The sequence below is a fragment of the Gymnogyps californianus genome, chromosome 15 (genome assembly GCF_018139145.2).
Source record: "Gymnogyps californianus isolate 813 chromosome 15, ASM1813914v2, whole genome shotgun sequence".
NCBI classification, from domain to species: domain Eukaryota; kingdom Metazoa; phylum Chordata; class Aves; order Accipitriformes; family Cathartidae; genus Gymnogyps; species Gymnogyps californianus.
The window spans coordinates 11,412,052-11,424,709 of NC_059485.1; the positions used below are offsets into that span (position 1 = coordinate 11,412,052).

At 36.7% G+C, this 12,658-nt stretch overlaps 1 protein-coding gene across 2 annotated transcripts in view; it reads right to left on the reverse strand.

Moving 5' to 3' along the window:
* Positions 1-594: 594 nt before the first annotated feature.
* The window catches only part of CPPED1 (calcineurin like phosphoesterase domain containing 1), a 52,307-nt gene continuing 40,243 nt past the window's right edge, over positions 595-12,658 (reverse strand). For both annotated transcript variants that reach the window (XM_050905781.1, XM_050905782.1), the window contains one exon: positions 595-3,006. In XM_050905781.1, coding sequence (XP_050761738.1) covers positions 2,774-3,006 — 233 coding nt within the window. In that variant the 3' untranslated portion in view covers positions 595-2,773. The remainder of the gene's footprint in view (positions 3,007-12,658) is intronic.

Genomic DNA, 12,658 nt, shown 5'->3' on the forward strand with positions numbered 1-12,658 from the left:
CTTCCTTTTGAAAATTTGCAAGGTGAGAACCAAAATAACTGCTTTCCATGTTTCAAATATAAAACTCAGAGAATATTTTTCTTCATCCTGTGAAGTTAATCACATTTGTCATCAAGTCTTTAAGAATATATCTGGGTTTTTCCACTTTACCATCTAGTTCAGTAGACACTAATAGAAAGTACACTACTTAGTGATTACCGGTCCTCACAACAGGTGGGACAGAAATCTAGGCAAAAGCCTACATAACATGTGTAGCTACACAACACTGTTGTTAGCTCCCAAAATCCTATACACGCCAAGAAGGCATTTAATAAAAATCAGCAGCCCAACTTTACTATCTCATAAAACTCCAAACTGAAGACAAATCTGGTAATATTTTTACACACGAACATAACAAGGTATTCTTAGAAATCACTAAATAAAGGAAGAATTTGGGATATAAAGAAATCTTTTTTTTTTTTTTTTAAATTGAACTTGAGCTTTGTACTTAAGTGATATTTCCATGACAAAAATGCCATAGAATTTCTTATGGTGAAATGACATTTGAAAAAAGAGGGGGGGGGGGGGGAATTATGCTTACAAGTATTTCTTTTGTATATTAGTACACTGTAACTCTGAAAATAAAATTTTAGAACACTATATACCACTACTATTAGCATTTTCATATTTGTGGAAAGACTTTCTCCCAAAGTTATGCTTCAATCTCCCAAGCTTCATATATTTACTTAAAATTATATCCTTTAATAAACAGGCATATTAAAAAACTGTTTAAACTTTTTCTCCATTCAGCTTTACAATATTGCGCTGGAGCAGAGAGAATATTCCATGCTCAGATTATCTCAGGTCCCTCTGCTGAACTTCTTCAGCCTTATGATGTAAACTGACTTAAAAAGATTTAAGTCATAGAGAGACTATACTTCCCTCTGCAAAAAAACTACCCTCATCTCATTCTTGGAATTGTTAATTGGCTGTAATTATTAAATAGCTCCCAGCTATATAAGACCAAATTTTAGAAGTAGTCAGTGGCTTAAAAGACAAGTAAGTACACAGATTTTTTAAAACCAGTATCTGAAATAATGGGTGCTTAACTTCCAATGAAACTGCCATTTGGGTACTTAGGTACCTACCTATTTCAAAGTAATCTAGCCTTAGATTTGAGTTTTCATTTCCCAGATGTTCCCTTGAAAATGAGACTGTGAAAACGTTTAACTAAGCAAAACCAGCCGGAGAATGAAAGCAAAATAATTTTCTTTCTTTCTGAATCAAACATTACCTATGCTTAGGTTATTGTCATGGGACAGTAGTCCACATTTGGTCCTGTCCATCTGCAGGTACAGCTATTTCACTGGTGCAAGGAAATGCTACAGAGGTAATTTTAGAATCTCACGAGTCCCACAAATCAAGCTTGAAGGAGCCTCCTAGATAAACCGTTGTGACTACAATGTAATGAAACTGACTCTTCAGCACAGCATTTCATCTCTCTCACCCTATTTAAATATCTGTAATATCCTCTAGGGAACAATGTTGTATGTGAGCATACATAAAAATGGATAGAATGCATTACTTTTTCAGCCAGTATTGTTTGTGGTGTTCTCTCTTCAGGTGCTAAAGCTGCACTATCTCTATTTCTAGATAACCTGTGGCATGGATTATAATGTGTTCAACTAAACACTTAAATAAAAACAGGTATGTATTAATTACATGAAGACTCTTTTTTGTATTTAACAGTAAACAAATCAGAGACACTTGCTAAAAAAAAAATAGGTGAATTGCAGCACAGAAATTTCTTCTTATATAATTTGTTTTTAAAGACTTATTCCAGTGAAGAAAACAAACTTTTTGGTGTTTCCAACATTCAATATTGTATAATAGTACAGTAAGGCACTCTTAAATTGCATTTGGAAAGCAAAGCTCTCTTCTTGTCTAGGAATCAATGAAGTGACTTCTGATAACAGTATTCTGTACAGAATATTCTACCCATGCAATTATTCCAACTTCTGAAGCTATAGCAAGAATATATGCTAAGCGAATGGCAGTTAAATTTCAGAAGGAAAATAGTTGTTCCATGTTTAGTTTCTGTCAGTAGCATCTATATTAGCTTCATTTATAGACTTTTCATTATATAAAACTAGGATATAATGGAAACCCAAGCTGTGACTGCAAAACAGAATGTGTTTGCTGTCCTATTGCTGCTGGCTCTAAAGAGCTAAGACAACAAAGTATGGGAAATGGGAGAAAATAGGACCTCTAGGTAACAAGATCTGATCCAAAGGTTGCTAAAAGTCAGTGGGAGGCTGTTGATTTCAGAGTTTTTGAGATTTGTTTTTACAGAGTAAAAAAATGCCCCATTTATATTATCCAGAGTGTAACAGAAGTGACTGAAATTATTGATTTTAAAATACCCTCTCAAATATAAAACTAAAACAGACTTGAGTTAAAGAGTTATCTAGAAGCTACAACTCTCACTCTCTTTGATACACTTTCTCTCTAATAAGAAAGTCTTATCTAGGAGCAAACTAAAAATTCTCAGAACAGTTCTTTTCAATGATACATTACTGTATTAGTTCTGCTATTCTTCCATATTCCTCATAGGTCTCATTTTCAAAAGGAGAAACATGTCAACAACTTTATTGTTATTTAGGATGGTAACAAATTGAGAGCTGTTCTGGGGCATGGTACACAATCAGAAATCTGTATCTTCAGCTTGGGGAAACTTTCTGAAACTGTTTCTATTTGTCTAATATGGAAAAAAAATCACATCATTTGACATAGCCTAATTTTGCTTAGCAAGCATATCTAGCAGCTCTTTCTCTATGCCTTGGCTGCTCAGTTCATTTAAACTGTAGTATCTATGAACAATCTTTTCATCTGTGACAACCACCACTCGAAGGCCATGCGTATCTTCTCCCAGCTGACATCCTATTGCTGATGAAACCACCATTTCCAGTCCTCTGTAGGACCCTCCAGCATTCCTGTGGTAATGTCCAGAAAATACAGCTTTAATGCCTGTTTAAAAAAAAAAAAGAACAAAGAGAGTATGTATTTAGTTAGCAGTTGCAGTTTATGTATAAAATGTGTTTACAGTAAAAGATACTGCTGAGGTTGTATGCTGAGGCTTACACAGCTGCTCGGGTTGTGGAGAAAGTTCTATAGCAAGTACAGCTACAGGTGTCATGTTTACCTTCATTCTTTAATGGTTCATAAAGCATAAAATTAAAAGTAAGCCATTTACCTGAACTTGCATTTTAAACAAATAAATAGTAAACAGCAATAAATAACTCTAACAGTAATAAATAATTAGTAAAAACTTTATTCTGTTCCACAAGGTCTGTTTAGGGTTACTGGACTCTGACTTCTTTATGCTTACTGTAAGGTGTGTTTGTCATCTTGCTACTCCTTTGGCTAGAAAGGAGGAAGACTCTAGAGGAAGCTGATTAAAATTAGAAAAAAATTCAGTAGTAGATAACTGCCTAAAGAATGATGCTACCAAAACATGAGTTGAAAGCCAAGGATTGTGGAGCTGTATTTGTCAATTAGCATGCAGAAAATTCACTAAGGAGAGCTTAAACCTGTTTACCCAAGGCTGATGACCTTAAAAAAAAAAAAAAAAAAAAGAGAGAGAATATAAATGAGAAGATAATTTGTAATCTTTTCTCAAAGACATTGGGGGTTATCACAGGTGGAACAGAGCCAGGTACATCAAAGAAACCTAATAAGCAGAAGAGGTTGTGAGTTATAATAAGAGGGGAAGAAACATGAGAGCAGCCAGAAAAGGAAAGGTTGACAACCTGCAGGAGGGGTCAGGCTTGGTAATGACATGAATTAACATTTACCTAGTATGGGATACAAACAAGGCAGGTTTATTCTCATTTCCTCTGTATTTTTAATGACTTAAGACTGTTCTGTTTCTTTCTGTTTTTAAAATAGATTATTTATATTTTGGACTGTATTGGGGTAAAAAAGTGACTCCATTATAAAGTTGAAAATAAATAAATACATTTGCTCTGTTGCAGGAGACAACAATATGCTATACTGAAAATTTCTGGGTAGGTCGCATGCAAGTATCATCCAGGCTTGGTCAGGAGTAGACGAAAAGCTAAATGACAAGCAGCAGCAGGTAAAGAGGATGAACATACTTCATATTTAAGGCTTTATAATGTACTTTGCAATCCTTGGCTGAATCACTGTCTAACTGATTAGCCAAATGAATGTTTAAAGAAGTCCAACCATTCTTCCCCTTCTCTCAGAATACGATAATTGAACAAAAAAATCAATTAAGTTTGGAAATGCTATCTGATTTTGACCGACTTCTAAAGATGATCCATATGCCAGGTCTACTTTCCTGCCATGCTCCTCAGTAGCTATGGGATTTTTGCAGAAATTTTGAAACAATTTCAAATTAAATGAAATTGGGTCATCCTCACCTCCAAACCAGTAGTTTCTACTTTTTGTTTCTTCTACCTTGCAAACATAAACAAATAAATTGGTAGAAGCTGTATTCACTACTCTGAATGGCCTTTCTGATTGTCTTCACAGGTCAAATTCATGCTACCAAATAGATTATTTTCCCCTCCCTGTTTGATGTTTTATATATTTTAATCAAATGTTTTTATTACTACAAAATAATGAAACCTTGTTTAGTCTCATGAGTCAAAGTAGTAAAGAAAAAGTCATTTTGATGCCAAGTACTTATCTTTCCTGTCAAAGTTTATAAAACGGTTAACAACACAGCTGAGAACCTAGCTTCTTCCTAAGAGAGAACATGCTATCATAGACAAGCATTTCATTTCCAGGTTATGCCAGCATCCTTCACCATTTAGCCACTCTGTGCACTGTTGATAGATGCAGCTGAGCATCATAGTCAATAGCATTCGTAGTTTGGCAAAAAATTTTGCATCAGCTTTCTTGCTAATTTAAGACAGTGCAGATTTTATTTTGAATGAAAATGTGGAGTTAGTACAAATAGCTAATTTTACAAACAGGTTTTGGGATTACTTTTTGGCATGCTTAGTCTAAGATGCTTGGATTTCAGACTATTACACATATCTGAAGCTGCATCTAATGCTATTTTATACTGTTGTGAAACAGAAAAATTACTGGACCAGATGGCTGAAAATACTGGGAATTTTGTTGTTTATCATCAAGTGCAAAATGTAAATCAATTTTATATTTTGTTACAGAAAGTGTTTAGATCTGGTGTTGATTTATGATCCTATTAATGACAATTCAAAAATTTTCAAACGTACCTAAAGGATTTAGGTGTAATTTCTCTGTTGAAATACAATAGGTTGTGTGCTCCTTAATCATAATGCCACTGTGATGGTTCTACATAAAGCATCTGAAAATATATTAAGTTAATAGTGAGGGACTCAAAAAACACACTAAGTATTCCCTGACAACTATGACTAGATAGCCAGCACGTTATCAAAATAACTGGCTACTTTATGAAACTGAATCGTTCCTATTAGTGTGCTATGTTGGCTAAAAAACTGCTCTGCTATCATAGAAAAATATTTTGCTGGCACTAGTCTATAGATGCTGTATCTTGCTGAACATAATTTGTGTTTAAATTGAAAAATAAACTAACAAGCAAAGGTCTAAACGTGCCTGTTCCTGAGGAGGACAGCAGAGAAGAGTGAAGCTTAGCACACGTGGGGACAAGTGCCAGCTATTGTGGGCTGTGTGAGGCACTCCCTGATGGTACTCCTTTCCTCTGCACACAGCGAGGATCTTGCTCACCATACCCAGGCTAAAAGCTATCCTTAAATACGCAGCACTGATAATTACCTTTCCAATGATGGTGTTTATCGTTACAGAATAATGAGCAAGCCTATAAAGATACACAGGGATGGACACTGTGATGACAACACCAAACTTCATTTGTTATTTTTCATATATTCAGTAATCTGCCATTCCATGCTTAACACAAAAGGTAACACATGCTGTTCAAGTGGTAGGCCAGAGAATGGGTAATTTGTGAGCTACTATAACCTTAAATGACATTTGAAAAAAAAGCTAGCAACAACTGATTGTGCCTTCAGACAGCAGAAATTCTGGAAAAGAATAGAGGCAATTTAAAGGCAGAGAACTGTGATTAGGAACACACGATAACTTCACAAGGAAATCCTTATTTCTCTAGCCAGAAAAACCTTCCACCCTTTCTCCTGCAGTAGATGTAGACCTCTTTCACAGTGATTAAATGAAAAGGGAAGTAGGTGAACCTGTCTTCAGACAGTTGGCTACATCAGTCCTTTGCTTTTGTGGGAGTAAGTGATTTGAAGACTGATACAAAAATATATAAACTAGGCTCAAAGTATAGTTAAAAATTAAGCAGCTTGGAAAGCAAAATATAAATTATTCTGCTGTGTGCCTGGTAAAAGCTACATGGGCTTTCATATTTCCAAATCCACACCCTGCTCAAATAGCAAAAGACTTAAGGTGGAAAACAGAGAATGAAGTTACCTTTACATTAAATAGTGGTATATGGTCATTGTCAGCTAGAACTTGTCTGTCATCCTATTTTAGTTTATCAGTAATTCTCTTTGCTCAATGAAACCTGCTCATCTATCTGGTGTATGAGTTACACTTGTAAGTCAGCATAATAACTTTGAGAGCTTGCTCTGACACAGCTGCAGGAACCTAGCAAAACAGTTCAGTTTGTTTTTTTTAAATCTTGGGAGAAACCCAATTGTAATACCTCAAAAGGCAATGGTGGAATATAAAAGCTGTGTAACATAACGGGCTCTTTGCAGAGATTCTGTACTTTCTAGATATTATTTGGGTCCTTGAAATCATAATATAAAGATGTTTACAACTGATGCTACAGTCAGTTTGAGAGTGAGCAGTCATTTCTCAACTCCTACCATGTTGCAGCTTATTACAGTGACTAACGTAACATACTTAAGCAATTCAAGCAGCAGAACTAAGTGTTTCTTTCTTTCTCATTATATGCACACCTATCCAAACCATGAGGCTGCACTTGCCTCCTCCACCCCCAACCTTTCTGCAGTGACAGACAGAATGTGCCCATCTAGAGCCGTTTATGGCATGGCTGGGCATTCGCTGCTCTTGCTTCCTAATACAGAGAGCAAAACTGAACATTGTGGGACCTTTACATATGACATACTACTCGTTAAAGTGGGACCCATCTTGCCTTGTGGCACTGTTCTTAAAAGAGCAAGCCCTGATGGGCTAGGAGAGGATGCTGAGTAGATGAGGCTGCTTACTGCAGCCTCCGAGTTAAGGCATTTGTGGGGAGGACATGAGACAGACTAAGCTTAATGTTACCAATTTGCTTTCAGCTTAGAGCTGCCTGTAATGGATTCACATACGTAGCACTTCCCTGTCCTTCAAGCGCTTAACAAATAACCAGTGGTCTCCAGCAACATTCTAGATTCCACTCTCAGGCACACATCTAGCATGGACCTGACTGTATCTTGGTCTTTCCCTGCAGAGTTAAGCGGCAGCTAAATGAAGGAACCTAATGTGTGGCCTGCTTGATTACTGCACCAGCTAGATCTGTAAAATACCCTTATCAGCTTCCAATGAGTGACAGTGCTACTACACCAATAAGTTCTTTTCAATATTTTCCACTTTTTCTGCAGGTAAGCAAAACTACTTTAGTCTATGAAAAAGTTAGGAAAAAGTAACAATCATAAAACCATAGTGAGGTGTAAACCCATGTGACACACTTTTAGTAAGGGAAGTAAGTGCTTTGTAAGGGAAATAAGTGCGCTCTCTTTACTGGAAGCATCTGTGTTCCTAAAGTAGCATCTTCCCACCATCCAGAGAATTTAACCTTTGGAATTAAAAGAGGAACAGAAGCCAAGACTTTGTGTCGTCATATATGTAAACCAAGCCCTGACATACAGTTTCAGTGTAATTAGAAGGACAGAGGATACAAAAGTAATAAAGCAATGTTAGTTATGCTATAAGAAAAACAAAAATCTCTCCTTGTCTGAGAATTCAAGGGAAGATTTTGAGAAACCCATCCTAGACAGCAGACAGACACCAGGTAAAAAGTTTGGCACACGAATCACGCAGCTTTTTTTCTTCTTAGACAAATACTGCAACTTCACCACAATTATGTTTAATGTCTCCTAACTGCCTACACTCGAGAAGGTATTTTGGTATGGAATTGAAGTAAGAGTGATTTGTAAGCAGTGCAAATACGGTACCTGAGACCAGAGAGGATGTGATTTAAAACCTCTTTTATCTCCTGTTGGCTATGGGAGGCAGATTCTGCCTAAACAAGCTGGTGTTTATGCGTATTGTTCATCCAAATTCCTCCTTTTAGCATATGTATGTCATTCAGATCCTAATTGCACTAGACAGGTGCTCAGTGCTGAAATGCCCCTGTGGATCTAACTGCTCAGCATCAGCCTCTGCTAGAATTTAGTATCTGCTTTAGATACTTCCCAGTGAAAATTTTGCCCAGACCTCAGTTTTCAGGTACTCTTTATTTCCACTGCTAGTATTAATTCTTGTTACTGTTATGTTACAGTATGTTACATTTTGAACAAAGAAACAAACAGGTCACTGCTGTGTATTAATAGAAGTCTAACTGATGATGTTTTTTTCTTCAATAGCACTTTTTTGTTCACTCAACTGTATTCCACTCACTTTTGTTAGTTAGCATAAGAGGGAAATCTGAACCAGTCAATGCAATAATACTAAGATGACAAGCAGGCAATTTACTTTGCTCTTGCTTTTGATCTTAAACATAAAAAGAATCTTAGAGATGTATGCACTCAAATTTAATTTATTCGTTTCAGATGTTTTTCTGAAGTGATACTGTCAAGTTGCTAGCAAACACCACCCCCCACCCCCTGTTTTTTTTCCCTAAACTCTGTGAGGAAAGAACAGTGTCCTGCCAGGCCTCATTTTTATAGCCCGCTTTAAGGTATCCTCAGGTCAGTTAAATGCATCCAGCTATACACAAAAGGTACAGTCCCTTCCCACTACAACAACAACAAAAAAAAAAGGTAGAGCAGTGATTTGTTTTTAATCCCTGGTTTCTGAAATAGCAGTTGGGAAAAGCTTTGATATAAAAACTGTATGAAATACTAAAAAACTACTGTGTAAATAAAAGTCCAAAGGATGGCACCTTCACAAGCATTCATTATTTCATTTTTTATGAAATACATAGTGACTTGAGTTTAAATGTGACTGGAGGTTTCACAGTATCCATTAACCAAAAAAAGCAGGATCCATCACTGCAAGACACTATTCATACCTAATGGATTATCCATTAAAAGGAAAAAAGGGATTAAAATCAGAATAAAGTAGAAAACTGTGCAGACAGTTACTATAAAAGAAAAGGCAAAAACGCTAAAGAAACCACACACACTGTCTCTGTGATCATCATTGTCTGATGTCAGACTGCATAACAGTAGAACAGTTACGGAGTATTTGCTAGGGAAAAAAGCCTGAGCTGCCAAATTCATTTTTCGTCAGAACAGGACCGGAAGCCAGAGACTCAGGATGGGCACCATCCAGTGTTGGACACCAGGTCTTGCTCTGTCTGTTCTAAAACTGTACTTGGATCATGAAAACACATAAAACCAATGAGCTTCATGCCTGCACACCAAACACGAGTTTTCAGAATCAATCAATCTGCAAAAAAATCAGTGTCTTTGTAAAAAAGGTTTAAATACAGGAATTTATTCTGATTTTGGAAAACCAAAGATGTCCTCCTGCCATGCAATTTACCATCATTTTCTGATCAAGCACAAAAAGTCCTTTTTAGTTCTGATCTGACAAAGCTGAATCCAAAAGACAAAAAGATTTACTGTTTCCAAAGATCTGATCATAACTCTTTTTTCTTGTAGAATAATGCATTTCTAATAAAGAATGAAATACCTATTTTGGTACAGATTCTGTGAGCCCAAAGCAGCCTATTTAGCATAAACAATTCATGACATAACCACCAACCAAAACACGGATTGTTCAAGAGTCATCTGAAGAGATGTAATACTTACATGTGTTGATAAGCCTTAGACTCTTCATTAGCTTGACCATGAAATGAGTTAATAAATACTTTGGTTTTATGCTAAGTCACACACTGCGTTATGTCACTTCAGACTGTAAGGCTACACAGTGGCTTTGGCAAGGCAAGAGGTCAGTGCTGAGAAGGGTAATTAATAGCTCATGGAATTCAGCATGCTACCTTTGATGCTATCTGTATGTTCATTCATAAGCAGAATCTTTAAAGCACAACTCAGTTTTAAAAAAATTTCAGACAAAAATTCATGTTTTAATTTGGATACCTTTTTCCTAGTCAAAAACATGATATGAACACTGCTCATTGTTTCTATTGCAGACATTTCTCAACAGAAAATTCAAAACCACCTCTGAAGACTTTTTCCCCCCTTCCTTATTTCCAGTGTCTGCTTTCTAAAGCCAGCTCACCAAATAAGTAGTCATCGCAAGAGCTGCAGCAAGCTCTTGTTGATTTGCATCTCTCTCAGTTTAACAGCCCTGGTAAGATGGACAATTTTTACCGGCATTTCCTATTTTCTCTTTTTCTCTTGGTTCTCCTCTTCCAGCTTTGTGAACCAAAACAGCACACTGTATTAAAAAGGGTTTTTCTTACAGAGATGGTGTAATGGGTACTGTTCAACTGACTCATTGGTCTAATAGGGAAAGAGATCTAAAGAAGTATCTGAGATTTGCTTTGGATGCTTCATGGAAAAGACTGGTACAGAAAGGGAAGACCAGGCCAGCCAGGCTCAAGAGCAACTGCATGTATACAGCCATCACATCCTTGCAGACTGCAGTAGTGAGGATTTAAAAGAGATTATTCTTGGTAATGATGACCATCTTACAGCACTTCTGAGGTCCCAAGCAACCCAAAGCAGAATAATGTTCTGAAAGAAACCGAGTCCTATATGAAATACCACCTCTTTCAGGCCTGGTGATACTGAAAAAAATTTGAAAAAAAACTTTAGCTACCCCAGTGGTGGTAGCATGCTGTTCATTTTATTTCTGACAAGAATCAGATAAGAAAATAGTTCATTACATGAAAAGAAACTACAGACTGAATATCATGCAGAAGGCAGTTTGTCTGTTAGCAGGAGAAGCTAAGGTTATTTCACAGAATTTTAAAAGTGCAGCATCTTCTTCCCACAAATTATAGTTTATCACTCAGAGAAACCCTTCTACACAACAGTTCTGCAGCACCAGGGAAAAGGGTCAGCATGATTTTGACATAGTTGCACTGTAAGGGAACAAAGGCATTTAGCTATGTCTCATGCATAATTCCCCTGAGAGTGACTACATCCCAGTCTTAGCTTATTGTGTAGCTGCAGTCCCATAATTCCCAGACTCTTCTCCCTTACCTGGTACTCTACTGCTGTTGTATTCTGTAGCGTAGAAAAATGCAAGGACGTGGAAGACTGGGCATGTTTTCAACTCCGTTTGGGGCAGGAAAGAAAGGGGACTATGGCCTGCCTTCTCTATGTGGACCAAGAGACAATCACATCTTTTTTAATCAGTGTTTTGACCAGCCTTTCTGCTTAAGGAGTAGTTAAGTCATTATAAAATGTCTCTATTTCAAATGCGAAATGCTAGCCAAGTCATCTTTTTGCTTTATTAAACAGACAACAGGTATATTCCATAACAATGCAACAGCAAGATTTTGTGAAATACATCTGTTTTCCTAACTTCTTGAAAAATTTGATGTTGGCTAGTTTAATTCAAGAAATACAGACTGAGCCCCAATCTCAAAGGAAATCTAGCTGCAATGATTACAGAAATCCAAATAGGTTAAAACAGGATGGAAAATAATGCACCCCCATTTATCTTTAAATATTAAAAATAATTTCATAGAAACATGCACCTAGAAAACAATTTTTCTCACAGTCAGGTGATACTGGGCTGGAATTCAGACTTGAACTAGTTTAAATTCCAGGGGTGTCTGACTCCAGTTTCTATAATTACACTCACTTCCATGGCTTGCTTCCAAAAAACCCTGAATTCAGAAGAAGCTGTTTTCCAACTCTAGTTCCTAACGTACAAAAACCATTTTGAGGCAGGTTTGCTGTGTCCAAAATGTGACTGGCCTAGCCTCAGTTGGAAATCCAACTGCTCAACCCAGCACTACGGACAGTGTAAAAATATAGGAAGAAAATTACCGATACAAAAATAAACCAAAGAAAAGCAAGCAGATTTTCCAAATTAGGACGAGAATGCCTGGAATAATCAGCATAGGCAATCAGTAACATGCTTTATTTAGACTGAGCCTTCAATTAAATAAATGCTTTTCTCAGCAAAAGCAAATGAGACTGTAAGAGAACGAGAAGGCTAAATTAGTGCAATATGAATGATATAATAAATATGTAATGGGTACAGTACAGACCTTGCTTCTCCTCCCATGCACTCTGTAGAGAATTTTGGGAAAAAAAGTGGTTCTGACTGAGCAATGACATTTATCACATGGTCCAGATTATCACCCTTTAAGTGCTGATTAATGAACTATTTTTTACAGTAACTGCAGACATGAATCAATGTTCACTGCATTTCATTTACAGATTTATGGCTCTCAATACAGACTACAGGTGAAGTTCAAAGCAAACAAAAGGAGGCATTTCTTCACATAGCTGTGAAACATGAAACTCGTGCAGACCATTGTGAAAGCTGAGTTTTCAAAAATCAACTG